Source organism: Vidua macroura, chromosome 21, assembly GCF_024509145.1.
Source record: "Vidua macroura isolate BioBank_ID:100142 chromosome 21, ASM2450914v1, whole genome shotgun sequence".
Classification (NCBI taxonomy): Eukaryota; Metazoa; Chordata; class Aves; order Passeriformes; family Viduidae; genus Vidua; species Vidua macroura.
This window is the reverse complement of record NC_071591.1, coordinates 8132498-8145259: the sequence shown is the minus strand read 5'-3', so window position 1 is coordinate 8145259 and position 12762 is coordinate 8132498. Positions and strand designations below refer to the sequence as shown.

Below are 12762 nucleotides of genomic sequence, written 5' to 3'. Positions count from 1 at the left end.
TGTGTGTGAGTTTGTGTGTGTGTTTTTTTTAAGAAGAAAAAAAAAATAAAGGGAAGAAAATTCAGCAGAGAAAAGAAGAGAGAGAGGAGTTCCAGCTGTGGAGGAATAGAGGAGAAGAAGACAGATAGAGAAGGAAGAACAGAGAAATACATTTCAACCAAGAAGGAGTTTTGATTTATTTGATTTTTATTTGTTTTAAGGAGAAAAAAAAATCTATAAGCAGGAAAAAGAAAGAAAGAAAAAGAAAAAAAGAAAAGAAAAAGCAACTGAGAAGGGTTATAAAAAGAGCAAATACCAAGAAGGGTGAACAAGAGAAGAAAGTCAAGGCAAGGAGGAGCCCAAAGCTGGCAGATCGGGAGGATTTGCAGGGGAGAAGGGGGGGGAAGATTGGAAATGCAGCTCTGGAGTTTGCTGCTGCCTCTTGCGCTTCTCTGTACAGCCCTAGCCAGTGGACCCGAATGTGGGATGGACGAGCGCTCCCGCAGGGCACGAAGGGACACCAGGCACAGCCGCCAGCTCCTCCACACTGCCCCGGGCACCTGTGCCACCAGGTTAGCCCGAGGAAGGCGCTCCACTGCTGGGCTGGAGCCTGGGCATGTCCCCCGCAGGAGGCAACAGCGGGAGGTAAAGGACGAAGAGGAGTCCCTTACCCCGAGCAGGGCGCTCTATTTCAGTGGCCAAGGTGATCAGCTGCGGCTGAAGGCAGACGTTGAGCTGCCCCGAGATGCCTTCACTTTGCAAGTGTGGCTGAAAGCCGAAGGCGGACAGAGATCTCCGGCTGTCATTGCAGGTAGGTCTGGCCGTGCCTGTGGCTGCAGCATCCCCGCTCCGTGCCGGCAGCCGGCGGAGCGGGCGGCTGGAGGCGTGCGTGTGTCCGGGAGCGGGGTGTGCACACCCAGCCCCGCGGGAGTGCCCCGCGGCGCACGGGGGATGGCAGCGCCTCTGCCAGCACGCCGGGCTCGCCTTCGCCCCGCCAGATATTCCGGGAGATCCCGGAGCTCTGCGGACCGGCTGGAAGTGTAGGCTCGCAGGAAAAGTTATGTAAACTTTTGCATAGGGGAAATGGCAGTGCCCTGGGGTAGTTTCTGTCTTTCTGGGTGTGCGGATTGAGGTGCAGGTAGAAGAGGCAGCTCTTACGGTGGGGTTTTTGTCTAATTTTCAGGTTGGAAAACTGTAAGTAGAGCATTTGAAAGCGGCTTGTTTGTATGTATGGAAAGAAATGTATGTGACTGGTGTGTGGCTGCAAAGAAACGCATATCTAAGGTCCCCCTACGATTTCCTTGGTTTTATTGGCTTTTTAGTGTACTCCGCTGTTCGCTCTTTAGATGCAGTGTTAGCATGTGGTTTCCAAAAAGCTATAAAGGAACTTTTTGGCTATTGTGAAACCTCAAATGAATCAAATGAGTTTATAAAGTTCCCAACCCCTCGACACTCAGCTACGGCTAGGACTCGCACTGCAGTTAGAGGATGTGTGGAGTATTTTTGTCTCCCCTTAGAAATGGCAAGTGTAACATCAATGATTCTAAGGTCAAACAGCCCTATAAAATCATTTAGTACTCAAAGCAGCTACCAGTCTAAGCTGTCTGAGCTGGACAATAACAAGGAGTATTGCACTTTTCTTATTTAAATTTTATGAGCCCATCCTGAATTTGGGTCCCTCTCCCCGCGTTCGCTCCCTCTCCCCCTCCCTCCCTCCACCTCCCGCCCTTTCCCCGCTTTAGTGATAAAGTGCAGCGAAGTTGTCGTGAAATCGGATACTTTTCGGAGGGTTACAAACCCTTATAAATGTCGCCACATCCATCTTTGCTCTGAAGGAAGTCATAGAAAATGGAAATGCCCTTAAAAAAAAAAAAAAAAAAGGGAAACAAGTCAGAAACAGAAACGGGTATTGGGGGGCGGGGGGAAGACATGTTTTACAGTTCTTCTGGCAAGGAGATTCCCTGAAAGTACAAGGTTTCCATGTCCTAGGATGCCTTAAAGAGACAGGGAGGATTTCCCCTTTCCCTGTAAGTGGAGTCACTTCCTCGCGGGAGGCAGCGCTGCCTGTGCCGGCGGCGCGGCTGCCCCGCCAGCCCCGCTCGCTGTCCCCTGCCGCCCTCCCTCCTGCCACATCCCCGGCTCCGCTGCCCCATCCCTGACCGGCGCGGCTGCTGTCTCGCAAGAAAGTTGCTTTGTCCTAAAGAAAACAAAAAACTGAGATGAACTCAGCCGTGCTTTTCCTTAACTTTCCCTAATCGCAGCTGCTCCGCTCGCCTGTGAGGAGGGAGACGCCGTTTGTGCGGGGCTGCCGGGGTGGGCAGGAGGTGCCGGGCATGGGCTGGTCCCGTGTGCTTTCAGAGCAGTGATTTCATAGGTGAACCACATTATTCCTTGATTTATTCCCCCTGGCTTTCTCACACTCTGCTCTTCTGGTTCCCAACCCTAACTTAAACCCCAGGGCTCGAAGTGCTTCCCTTTCAAGTTAGGAAAGGCAGAATTGGGGTTTACACAGATCTCATCGGTACCCAAACAGGGTCAGTGTATTTTTTAATGTGTTTAATCCAACACCTAGGACCCCATGTCTGTCTTTGGTGCAAGTATCTCTAATTCTCACGACAGGGAACCTAGACAAACACACACAAAGATCATTTGTAGTAAAATACTTTAATTGGATGGGGGAGGTTAGGTTGTTGCCTGTATAAAACACTTGACCCATTTTATGCATTGAAATAACATTCCACTGTGAAAAATGAAGAGAAATGCCCCAGTTTTGCACCGTAGAGCTTCAGCTCAGCTCGGGAGGACTTTGTGATTTTTATTTTATTTTTAAGCTCCCCCTGCCCCCCTCATACGCACTCTTGAAGAGGAGCCAGGTTTGGCTCTGTGTGTAAACACCTGGAAGAGGTCCAAGAGGAACTCACTTGGAGTATCCTCTGCACACCACAGCCTCCCAGACCTGCAGCAAGCTTAGGGAGAGATTACGCTTCCCTCAATGAGGAAATCAAGGGTTCTGGCTGCCAAAACTCTTGGCTTTCACATTTTCACTGTTTTGGGATGTGACAGACTGAGGAGCGCCATTCTGCTGTAGAATTTGCATCTGTAGGACCCCACTGAAATCAAGAGCCCATCTGGGTGTTTGGAGGGGAAGGGACTGGGGCACATTTGCTGTCAGTGCCAGAAGTGAATTTGTTCCCAACTTTCGTCCCAGTTGCAAAGTGGGAAGCTGTGTGGCTGTACAGATTTGAGGGGAGGGGTGGGACTGACTGGAATACACCTCTTTTCAGAGCTGCTCTTGTGTCTTCCCCTACTTTCTGCCCCCAACTTTCTGCCCGTGACGACTGCTCCCCTTTCACCACTCCCTGCTGGCATATAAAAAATTACTGCCAGTGGTTCAAGAGGAGCCCCATGTGTGCCTATAGGGGAAACCTGTTGTGTCTGTTAAAAATGTCATGTAGGACCCAAGTTGTTATCAGCTTCTGTGCCTGAGCCCTGACATAACGGAGTTCTTCTGCTAATCCAGGCTACGGGAGTTTCTGTCTGGAGCCAACTCTCCTTACGTCATTCTCTGCTGCAGTATTCAATTTGTTTTCATAAATGGCTAATTTTACAGCGCTGTTAAGTGGGTTCGTCATTGTGCCGGGCCATGCCCTGTCTCTGATGAGAGGCAGTCCTGGTGCCAGGCTCTGCCAATTTTCACGCTGCTTGGCAGCGATGTTATTGCCGCCCTGTTTGACTCCACGGATATCTGCTCTGGCATTTGTCACGGGGAAAGCTGTTGGGAAACTGGAAGTCTGACCCATTGATCTGTGTTACGCAAAAGCTCAGGAGCCCTGTCGGGGCTGGGCTGCGCTCCTCGGAGCGGCTCCCGCGGTGCGGCTCCCGGAGCAGCTCCCGGCTCCTGCGCACTCGCCCTCCCTCCTTCCATCCCTCCCTCCCTCCCGGGCCGCAGAGTTCTCGGACAAACCCTGCTGGGATGTGCGCACCTAGCCCGCAGCTCGGCGCATCCCTCTTGTAAACACGCACATGTGCACGTGGAGTCACTCGGGGGCTTCGGGCACTTTCCCCGCGCAGACTGTGGATGCTGGTGCAGGAAAGGGTTAAGGTGTGGCTGTGCTAGGTTCGGTAATGCACACACACCATGCGAAATGAGGGGCGTCAAAGCCCTGCTGACCTTGCTGCTGCTGTAATCAAAGATGTTTCAGGTCCACTGTGAAAACTCAACCCCATCCTGAGAAACGGGATCCTCCCGAGCCCCTGTCAGGGGGTTTTCTGGGGTGTGGGGTGGCTCCTGTTTTCACAGGAGCGAGATGTTGACTCTTTACTGGCTGGGAGCTGAGAGGAGCGGGATGAATGATCGGCAGCGGGAGCCGGAGTAAGAAGGCGTGCCTGCTCTGAAGAGTGAAAGTTTTCCTGTTTTGTTTTGGTTTTGTTTTGGTTTTGTTTTTCCCCCACTTCTTGGTTTCATTCCCCTCTGTCTCTCTATTCCTCAGCCTGCCAACAGGGAGCATGATCCCAACTTAATAAAGCTTCATATGTAAGGGAGTGCCTATGTTTTCTCAACTTCAGTCCTTGATGAACATAAAACTGCAGCAGAATCCAAAGAGAAAGAAAAGCCAAAATCAGCATGGTGGAGCTCACTTAAAGCCACAGCTTTTGCATGTAAGGGACTGAGAAACATCCATGTCAGGGTCCAATAATTAGGCAATTATAAAGACACTGCATAGGTCTACTCCTTCTACAGAGTTAAAGAATACATGTTTATTTTGGGGAGTTGTTTCCTTCTGAAGTTTTGGACTCTTATATTGGTTTAATACACTTCAGGTAGAATTGGTGAGCTGGGTTCTGTCTCCAGAGCTGATCCTCATGCTGGGTGTGCTGGGAACTTGAGGATGTTTTCAACAAAGAGTTTACTCAGAGTTTCACTGGCATTAAACAATAGGCAGGTAGATCATGTGGCATTTTCTGCAGCCTGTTGTCTTTCAATTGTATGAACTTCCTAGTTGTGTTCTGTGATGAAGCACTACAATGAAGGAGAAGTCAAATATAAAACTTGTAGTTCTGTTGATTAATTAGTGCTGGCACGTGCAAGGTCGCAGGGTGCTGGCTGTGGTGGGCAGAGTGGAGTGACAAGAGCTGGAACACCTGCACAGATGTTCCTGCAAGGTGATAAGACCCTAAAACACCATTGCTCAGGGTGGGGGAAGCCGTGTGGGCTTGGTTTCCCTGTGGATGGGTTCAAATGATTATCCACTTCATGACTATGGATCTGGATGTGGCTTGACTCATAGGTCAGTGAACAAAATACCCTCATAGCTTGTCATTTACTAAATATTTGCATTTGAACAGCATATTTTCTTCAGCCTGTGGAAGCTGGGACAAAAATCAGAAACTGATTTTTCTTTCTATAATTTTATATTATAATTTAATCTAGTCTCCAATTTAATCTGGTCTCATTCTTTTGACCAGCTACACTCTAGAGTCAGAACAGCACAGTTAGAATAAAGCTGGGATTTTTTTTCCTCTTAAAGCACTTGCATGTTGGCTGCTCTAATTAATTAAATGGTAATGAAACAGTGAGGGCAATTTGACTGTGTGTGTGAAGGGTGGCAAATTTAGATTCCTAAATGGTGTATGGCTGTCTCGTGTAGGCACAGGGCTGTGTCCCAGGCTGAGTTTGCCTCTCCAAGCTTCATTTCAGCCTGATTTACTTCAAGGCAGCCTGTTTCAGTTAGAGCAACTTGCGTGAGGCAGAAAGCAAGCGGCGAGGATGGTGTTTGGAGAGAGAGCAGGAGCAGGGCTGTCCTCAGGGACTGCTGGAGATGTCTGGAGGAGCACAGAGCAGAGCTGTGCAGGGCGGGCTCGGTGCTGAGGGCGAGGGGAAGCCCTTGGAGAGCCTTCGCACGCAAAGCCATCGCCACAGCCAGCCCTGGGCAGGGTTGGAGCACCCTGGGAATCAGGCTGGAGCTGCTCTCCAGGCCCCCACTCCCACCCCACGAGGTGCCAAGAGGGGGTTGTAGGTGGCCAAGGGGTGCTGAGGCTGTGGCTGCACTGAGCACAGGTGTCCCCTGTCAGCCCCAGCCACACGTGGCATGAGGAGGGATGAGCTTAAATCCCAAATCCCAGAGGGTTTCACTGATGCTGGCTCCCTGGGAACCCTAACCCAGACAGGTAGGTGCCACTTTCCAGTGCCAGATAGGTCTCTGCTTGCACAGCTGACCCAGGTGTTTGCTGAGGCAGCTCCATGGTCTTTGAGTCCACTCACCTTTGCCAAGGGTGGGAGAGACCCTTGGCTGAGCACATTGACCAGCAAAGATCCAAGTGCCAGTGGACACCTCGCTGGGCACTGGGGCCTGACTCAGCTTATGGACAGCCAGCTGAGGGGAGCAGGGAGTTTGAGTGCAGAAAGACCTTCCTTGGAGCCTGGTCTGGCTCTGCCAGGACATGGGTCTGTCACAGGAGAGGTGAAGCCACAAGGCATCCAGGAGCACCCTTAACTCAAAAGTGTTTTGTGCCCTGGCAGCCCAGAAAGCCAGTTGTGTCCTGGGGTGTGTCAGGAATAGTCTGGGCAGCAGGGCAGGGGGGATTGTGCCCCTGTGCCCTGTGCTCAGGTGAGAGCCCACCTGCAGAGCTGCCCCAGCCCTGGCCCAGCACAGGCAGGAGCTGGAGCTGCTGCAGAGATCCAGAGGAGGCACCAGGGGATCAGAGGGATGGAGCAGCTCTGGGATTGTTCAGCCTGGAGGAGAGAAGCTTTGGGGTGGCCTCAGGGTGGCTTTTCAGTGCCTAGAGAGGCACAAGAGAGCTGGACAGAGGCTTCTGACAAAGGCCTGGGGTGCCAGGATAAGAGGGAATGGCTTCACACTGAAAGAGAATAGGTTTGGATCAGATGTTAGGAAGGAATTCTCCCCTGTGAGGGTGGGCAGGCCCTGGCACAGGTGCCCAGAGCAGCTGGGGCTGCCCCTGGATCCCTGGCAGTGCCCAAGGCCAGGCTGGACAGGGCTGGGAGCAGCCTGGGATAGTGGAAGATGTCCCTGCCCATGGCAGGGGTGGAATGAAATGACTTTTAAAGGTCCCTTCCAACCCAAAACATTTTATGAAAAATATTCCAGGACCAACAGGGCTTAGGTACTCTCAAGGCCACAGGATTAACCAAGTGCTTTCACATTGGATTTTCATGCTGGCCTGAGCCAGGGAAAAAAAAAAAAAAAAGTGCCGAAGTATAGTGTCTTTTTTCAAAAAGACATATTGAAAAAAACAAAAATAAACCCTTCCATGACCGGGGTCAACTGAAATGCTCCCATATAATAGTTTTGCTTCTAATTTTATCTGTTGCTTTTTCAGCTCCTCTTTTCTTTTTCCCAATAGAAATTACAGGAGCAGAAGCAGAGGAGGGACCACCTGGGTTGCCAAATTCAGTCCCCTGCAGTGTCAGGGACATAACAGCGGATAATTAGTCCAAACATTCACAGAAAATCCACTTTGTAGGTTCTGATATAGCACAGGCCACAGAAGATTTCCCAGTGCTCTACTATAAACCAAAGCTCTTTAGCTAAGACTGAGAGTCACCATTGTAATGTAAGACAGGAAAAGAGAAGGACAGATCGACAACATCTGAAGTACCTAAAATCCAAAACATTGTTTTAGAAAACTGTTAAGTATGAGAAAGAAAAACATTGGCTGGTAAAAGGTATCAGCTTTGTTATTTTCAGAGAGTTAAAATGAATCAGGTGTTTTGACAGTTATGAAACTTCTATTGAAATTTTAAGTTGGAATATTTGCCAAAACTGATCCTTTCCCACAGATAGTCTGTTTTGATTAATTTCCCCTTTTCCTGAGAAAAATATTTTATCAAACATTTCCCTCCCTTCTCAGGTCTTAGCCTGTGTGGCAGTTCCTACATCCCTACAGTTGTACTTGGAATGAATGCTTGATTGTGTTTTTACTTCTTTGCATCTTACATTCCAGATGACTGAGAAAATGCATCAGAAAATACTTGTTTGATCAAAATCCTCTATGTTTTTTTCTCTCAAGTGTATCAGCAAGTCTAATATAATCTATTTCTTCATTTACCCTCCTCTCTCAGTGCTACCAGTTTTTCCATCTAGTACTGTTTACATGGGCAGTGTATGCTAATCTTCCTATTTCATAAATGCAAAATATACTGGACTTTTCTATTGCCTGGGTTCTGGCCATTTGCTTCATGTATTGTTCTGGGCACAGTTGCTGTGCTGTGCATTTTGTTTCTTTGTTTTCCCAAAAAAGAGGCTTCTGAAGATGAAGATGTTGCTTTTCCCTGGCCTCACCCTTCAATTGCTCCGTGCCCATTTCCCCACCTGGGGGTTGCTGACATCTGGATATGATTCTTGATTTTATTTCACCTTTCTGTGGAGAAGGAATACTTGATTGTTGTGCTATTTTCTCTGTCTCTCCACATTTCTCTTCATTTTCTCTGCTGTGAGCATGCATGCACACACACACACCATTTCCAAAGCCCCTTTGATTTTCTTCCCAGATCAATAGAGCATTTAAACTCCAATGATCAAGGAGGAGCAGCTTGTTTATTTCCCCACATATCCTGACACAAGTGGCACATCTTGTAAACTGCTTTGATTTGATGTTAGTGCCTATTATAAAGTTTACTCTCCCCAAAGCCATCCATGAAGTTCAAGTACTCTTACTCTGAGCAGGAGCAGAGCAGAACTCAAAAAGGCAAGGTAAAAAGAGAACAGGATTGAAATATCTTACCACAAAAATTTGCTTTCTGCTGTCCTTGTTGACAGTGATCAGAACAATTTGAGGACTGTTGAGCATCCATAAGTTTGGCAGCACCAAGTGAGGGTGCATTGTGCATCACAGTTAAAAGTGAACAAATATGAATACAGGTCAATTAGCCCTTGGCAGAACAGGGCTGGATTCGTGGTTACACAGGAAGCATGGACTTGATCTGGTCAAGATCATGAAAAATACCACTGAGCTTGGCTGAATCTGGCAAAGGCTGTGATTTCAGAGAGTTTTCCACACCCCTTCTCTACAGCCTGGACCTGTCTGTGGTCCTTGCTTCAGTATCCTTTATTTTGCAGACTTTTTTTTTGCTTTAGACATGAGAGAAGAAAAACTGTGAAGCCCTAACATCAGAGGAAGGGGACATGTTTATTTGGTTTTGCTGTACTCCAAATCTCAATTTGGCCTCTGTCTCTTTCAACCTTACTTTTTTTTTTTTTTTTTTTTTTTTTTTTCCCTCTCTTTTTTCCTTTTTTTATTTTCTTAACGTTAAAATCTCCCCTATTCCAAACCCACTCTCCCATTTTCTGTTCTGCAGGGTGATGTAATTGTGTGACTTTCCCGTCCAATCCCTCCACCCTCTCTTATCACCATCCTAGCCTCAGTTTTTCCTCTACTGTCTGGTGTCCTTGATTTCCCTGCTTTCCCTCCTTCCCTCTCTGCTCAGTCACTGCTTTCCTGCTCCTCTCCCATCGTCTGTGCCGCAGGAGGGTGGTGTCCCCTCCAAAGGTGGCCACAGGTTGGTGGCTTTGGCCAGCTGCTGTTGGAAGCGCTGTGGGAACACAGGGTAAGCAGGCAGTGTGCTTGTGTGCTCAGCCAGGCTCACGGGCTCGCCTATTTTCTGGGAATTATTGATATTGTTCTGTTTAATATCCATCCTCGCCGTGCACAAACAAGGAGCGAGCGCTCGCTCTCACAGAGAGGGAGTGAGGGGGAAGTGAAACTGAGAAGCATCTGGAGTTGGCCTGGTGAAGCAGCAGCTGAGAGATATGATACCAGCTCATGAAAGCAAAAAGAATTGCTGTGTTAGAGAAACAAACCACTCTGTTCTGTGCTGGGCACCTCCTGGGGCCTGGTGGGCTCTCGAGTCTTCTTTTTGGGTGATATTTAAGGCTTTTTTATCTCTTCTCCTTCCTCCCCTCTGTCGTGTTTTTCCTCCTTTTCTTTATCTAATTTATTGTCTCTCTGTTTGCTTTAAATCACTTTCCCATATGGATTTCTCTCTTCTGACCCATCTTCCCCTCCCTCATCTGATTCCCAGGAGTCATCTGTCGTCATGGAACTGGGAGAAGAGCAGCCCTGTTCCCGACACCGAGCATCAGCTGCAGGCTCCTTCCTCCTTCATTCTCTTCCTTGTCTGTTCTCTGCTGTTAGTGTTGGAAACATATTCACAAAGATCATCCACTGGATTGAGGAAACAGATTTTATCACCATTATTTTGTTTGTTTTATTTAAGTCAGGGGATGAAATGGAGAGGAAAGCCTTTGCTGTTACCAGTGTTACTTAGTTTTGAATGGAGTTTTTTCCTCCTATACTAATGTATCCTAGTGCTGTTATTTTTCTTTATCTTTGCAGCAAGATTATGGTTTCATAGTCTTGAACTTGCCACAAAACTTCCTGCTGCTGATGGTGATAAATTTCAGGTGTGAGAGAGCACATCCCTTAAAATCAGGGAAATTGAGGAATGGAGGGATGCTCTGACTTGTCCTGGATGTGGCAGTGTGCTGGTGACAAAGTCAGCAATCAAACCCACCAGCAGCCCTTTTGTTGCATTTCATTATAGTTTTTTAGGGATGTTGGTGGTTATTCCTCAGCTGAGATTGTTCTCCATGTGGAGTCACATGCCCTAATTCCTGTAGGGTGTTTCCTTGTAGGTGTTGATGGTTCTTGAGTGGATAATGGCAGTACTGAGCCAGTGGTGATGATGAAGTCTGTCACCTACCATGTGACATCTTGCTGGTGACAGCACAGGGGCTGGGGGAAGAAGGCACTTGGAATTTGTGACATGAGCTCTTTGGACATGGCAGAAAATCAGATGGTCTGGAATTCATATCTCTGAGTCAGACACACTGGTGATGGTTGAATCCGCAGAAATTATTGTATTTCTCAGATGGAACAATGTGTGCAGCCCCCAATGGGAGAGAAAAACAAATATCAGCAAAGCCCCTTAGTTCAGAGTACTCCAATTTAAATTGGAATACTTTGATATTTTTTATCTGTCTGCACATCGATTATTGTATTGACTTGCTGAAATGGCTTGTAAAACATAGAAGTTGTAGCTACTTATCTTTGTAGGAAATGCTGAAAATCTGCCTCTGTATATCTCAGGTTATTAAATTAAGGACAAAAGCAACTCCATAAAGCTTACCCCATAGTTAAATCCAGACTAGGTGAGAGGTTGCAGACGGGGGCCCAGGGGATTTTTGGGGAGGGGTCACCACCCAATGCACACCCTCATGGCTGAACAACCAGTGTTTCTGTCAGGAGCATCACCAGGGAGGCTGTTCATCCAATCCACAGGAGTTTGTTCTGAATGAAGCAGCATCTGTGCTTGTAAAGTCTGAGGTGCTAAAGTTGAAATCTGGAGCTTGCATTACTACTGTCTTACATGTCATCTGTCTTGTGGATAAACAGAGCAGCCTCTTGGAGGTCAAAACAGCACCTTTCACCAGTGATAATTTAATGAGAATTATTTTCAGTGTAAACTAGACAAGAATTGGAAGCCTCCTGTGCTGTGCTTGTGAATGGAGATGTTCAGGGAGAAAAGGAGTACTGGGAGAAAAAGCAAATGTTAACTAAATGGATTGCACACACAGTTTTGAAACATACTTGGCAGAGAGAAGGGCGAGCAATACAAGCCAGATTCTGCTGTTGAACGCACCAATGTAAACCTAGAGTAACTCCTTTGGAGAGGAAATCGGGGAGGGGGGCTGCTCCAGACCTGTGAATGTGTAGAATTTGGGGCAGAGACAGAGGACATGCAATGGGGAAACTGACCAAGCTGAGAGGTGAACGTTGTGGAGAACAACCTCCAACCACCGTCACCGCTCTCGGTGGTTTTATTTGGGTGCGTAATGGTTATGGTGATGCAGTGGGAAACATTTGTACAATGTGGGGTTGTTTTTGCTTTTTGAAGTCTTTTCTGCATATACCTATATCGTAATCCCTCCAGACTGTGGAACTGGGCCATGTACCAGTGTTACAGTGAGCCCTTTGTGTTTCCGGCAACAAACACTCCTGAACTCTGCTCTCCAGGCTTGTGGCCTAAACTCCTTCACCCCCGCCTGTACTGTCCCATCTCCAGCAATAATATTCCCTCCTCTGTTTATAAACAAACACCCTCAGAGGAAGTTCACGGGAAGAAAAGTTAGTTAGTGAAAATCAACCACGCGCCCAGGCCCGGGCTGTGGGTTGGAGCCAGCAGGGTTGCTGGATCTTTCCTACCCTGCATCTGCTTGTAGGAGTTTCTTTGATGAGATGTTTGCCTGTCTAACTCTGTGTCTTCTTCATCTTTTCCCATCGTTGTGGAAAATATAAAATAAGTGGGGAAAAATTGTGGTCTCAATTTGCTTTGAAATCAGCACGGACAGCATTTGGGAACCCCAAGCAGGAAGGTTGACTTCAGTAACCCTGTAGATTTTCTTCTCGGTAAATCCACTGATTCTGTCTGTTTTGTTGTTGTTGTTGTTTTAACATCAAAATCTAGATTCTGGCTCCTGGCAAAACTGTTGCTCTTGAGTTGCGCAAAGGCTGTAAAAGGACTAAAATAGCCCAAAGGATAATTGTCCACTATAGTCTGAGCACAGGGCTGATGGTACATCTGGTGTTGCACACCATTCTCACAGAACCACCCCTTCAGGAGGTAGGAGTGAGCAGGACCCAGGGGAGTGGGTAACACAGGACTGTGGTCATCATGGGCATGAGCAAAGCATGGTAATGGTGCCAGCAGCTGGAACACACAGAATGTTTTTTGACTTGTTCCAGAGGTCCCACAAATCTCTGACA

The 12762-nt window shown here is 47.8% G+C and overlaps 1 protein-coding gene across 1 annotated transcript in view; it reads left to right on the top strand.

Annotated features, from left to right (window-relative positions):
* The first annotated feature begins 393 nt into the window (after positions 1–393).
* The window catches only part of PAPPA (pappalysin 1), a 173690-nt gene continuing 161321 nt past the window's right edge, over positions 394–12762 (top strand). Inside the window, exon 1 of the mRNA XM_053996450.1 lies at positions 394–790. Within this exon, the coding sequence (XP_053852425.1) occupies positions 394–790 (397 nt within the window). The remainder of the gene's footprint in view (positions 791–12762) is intronic.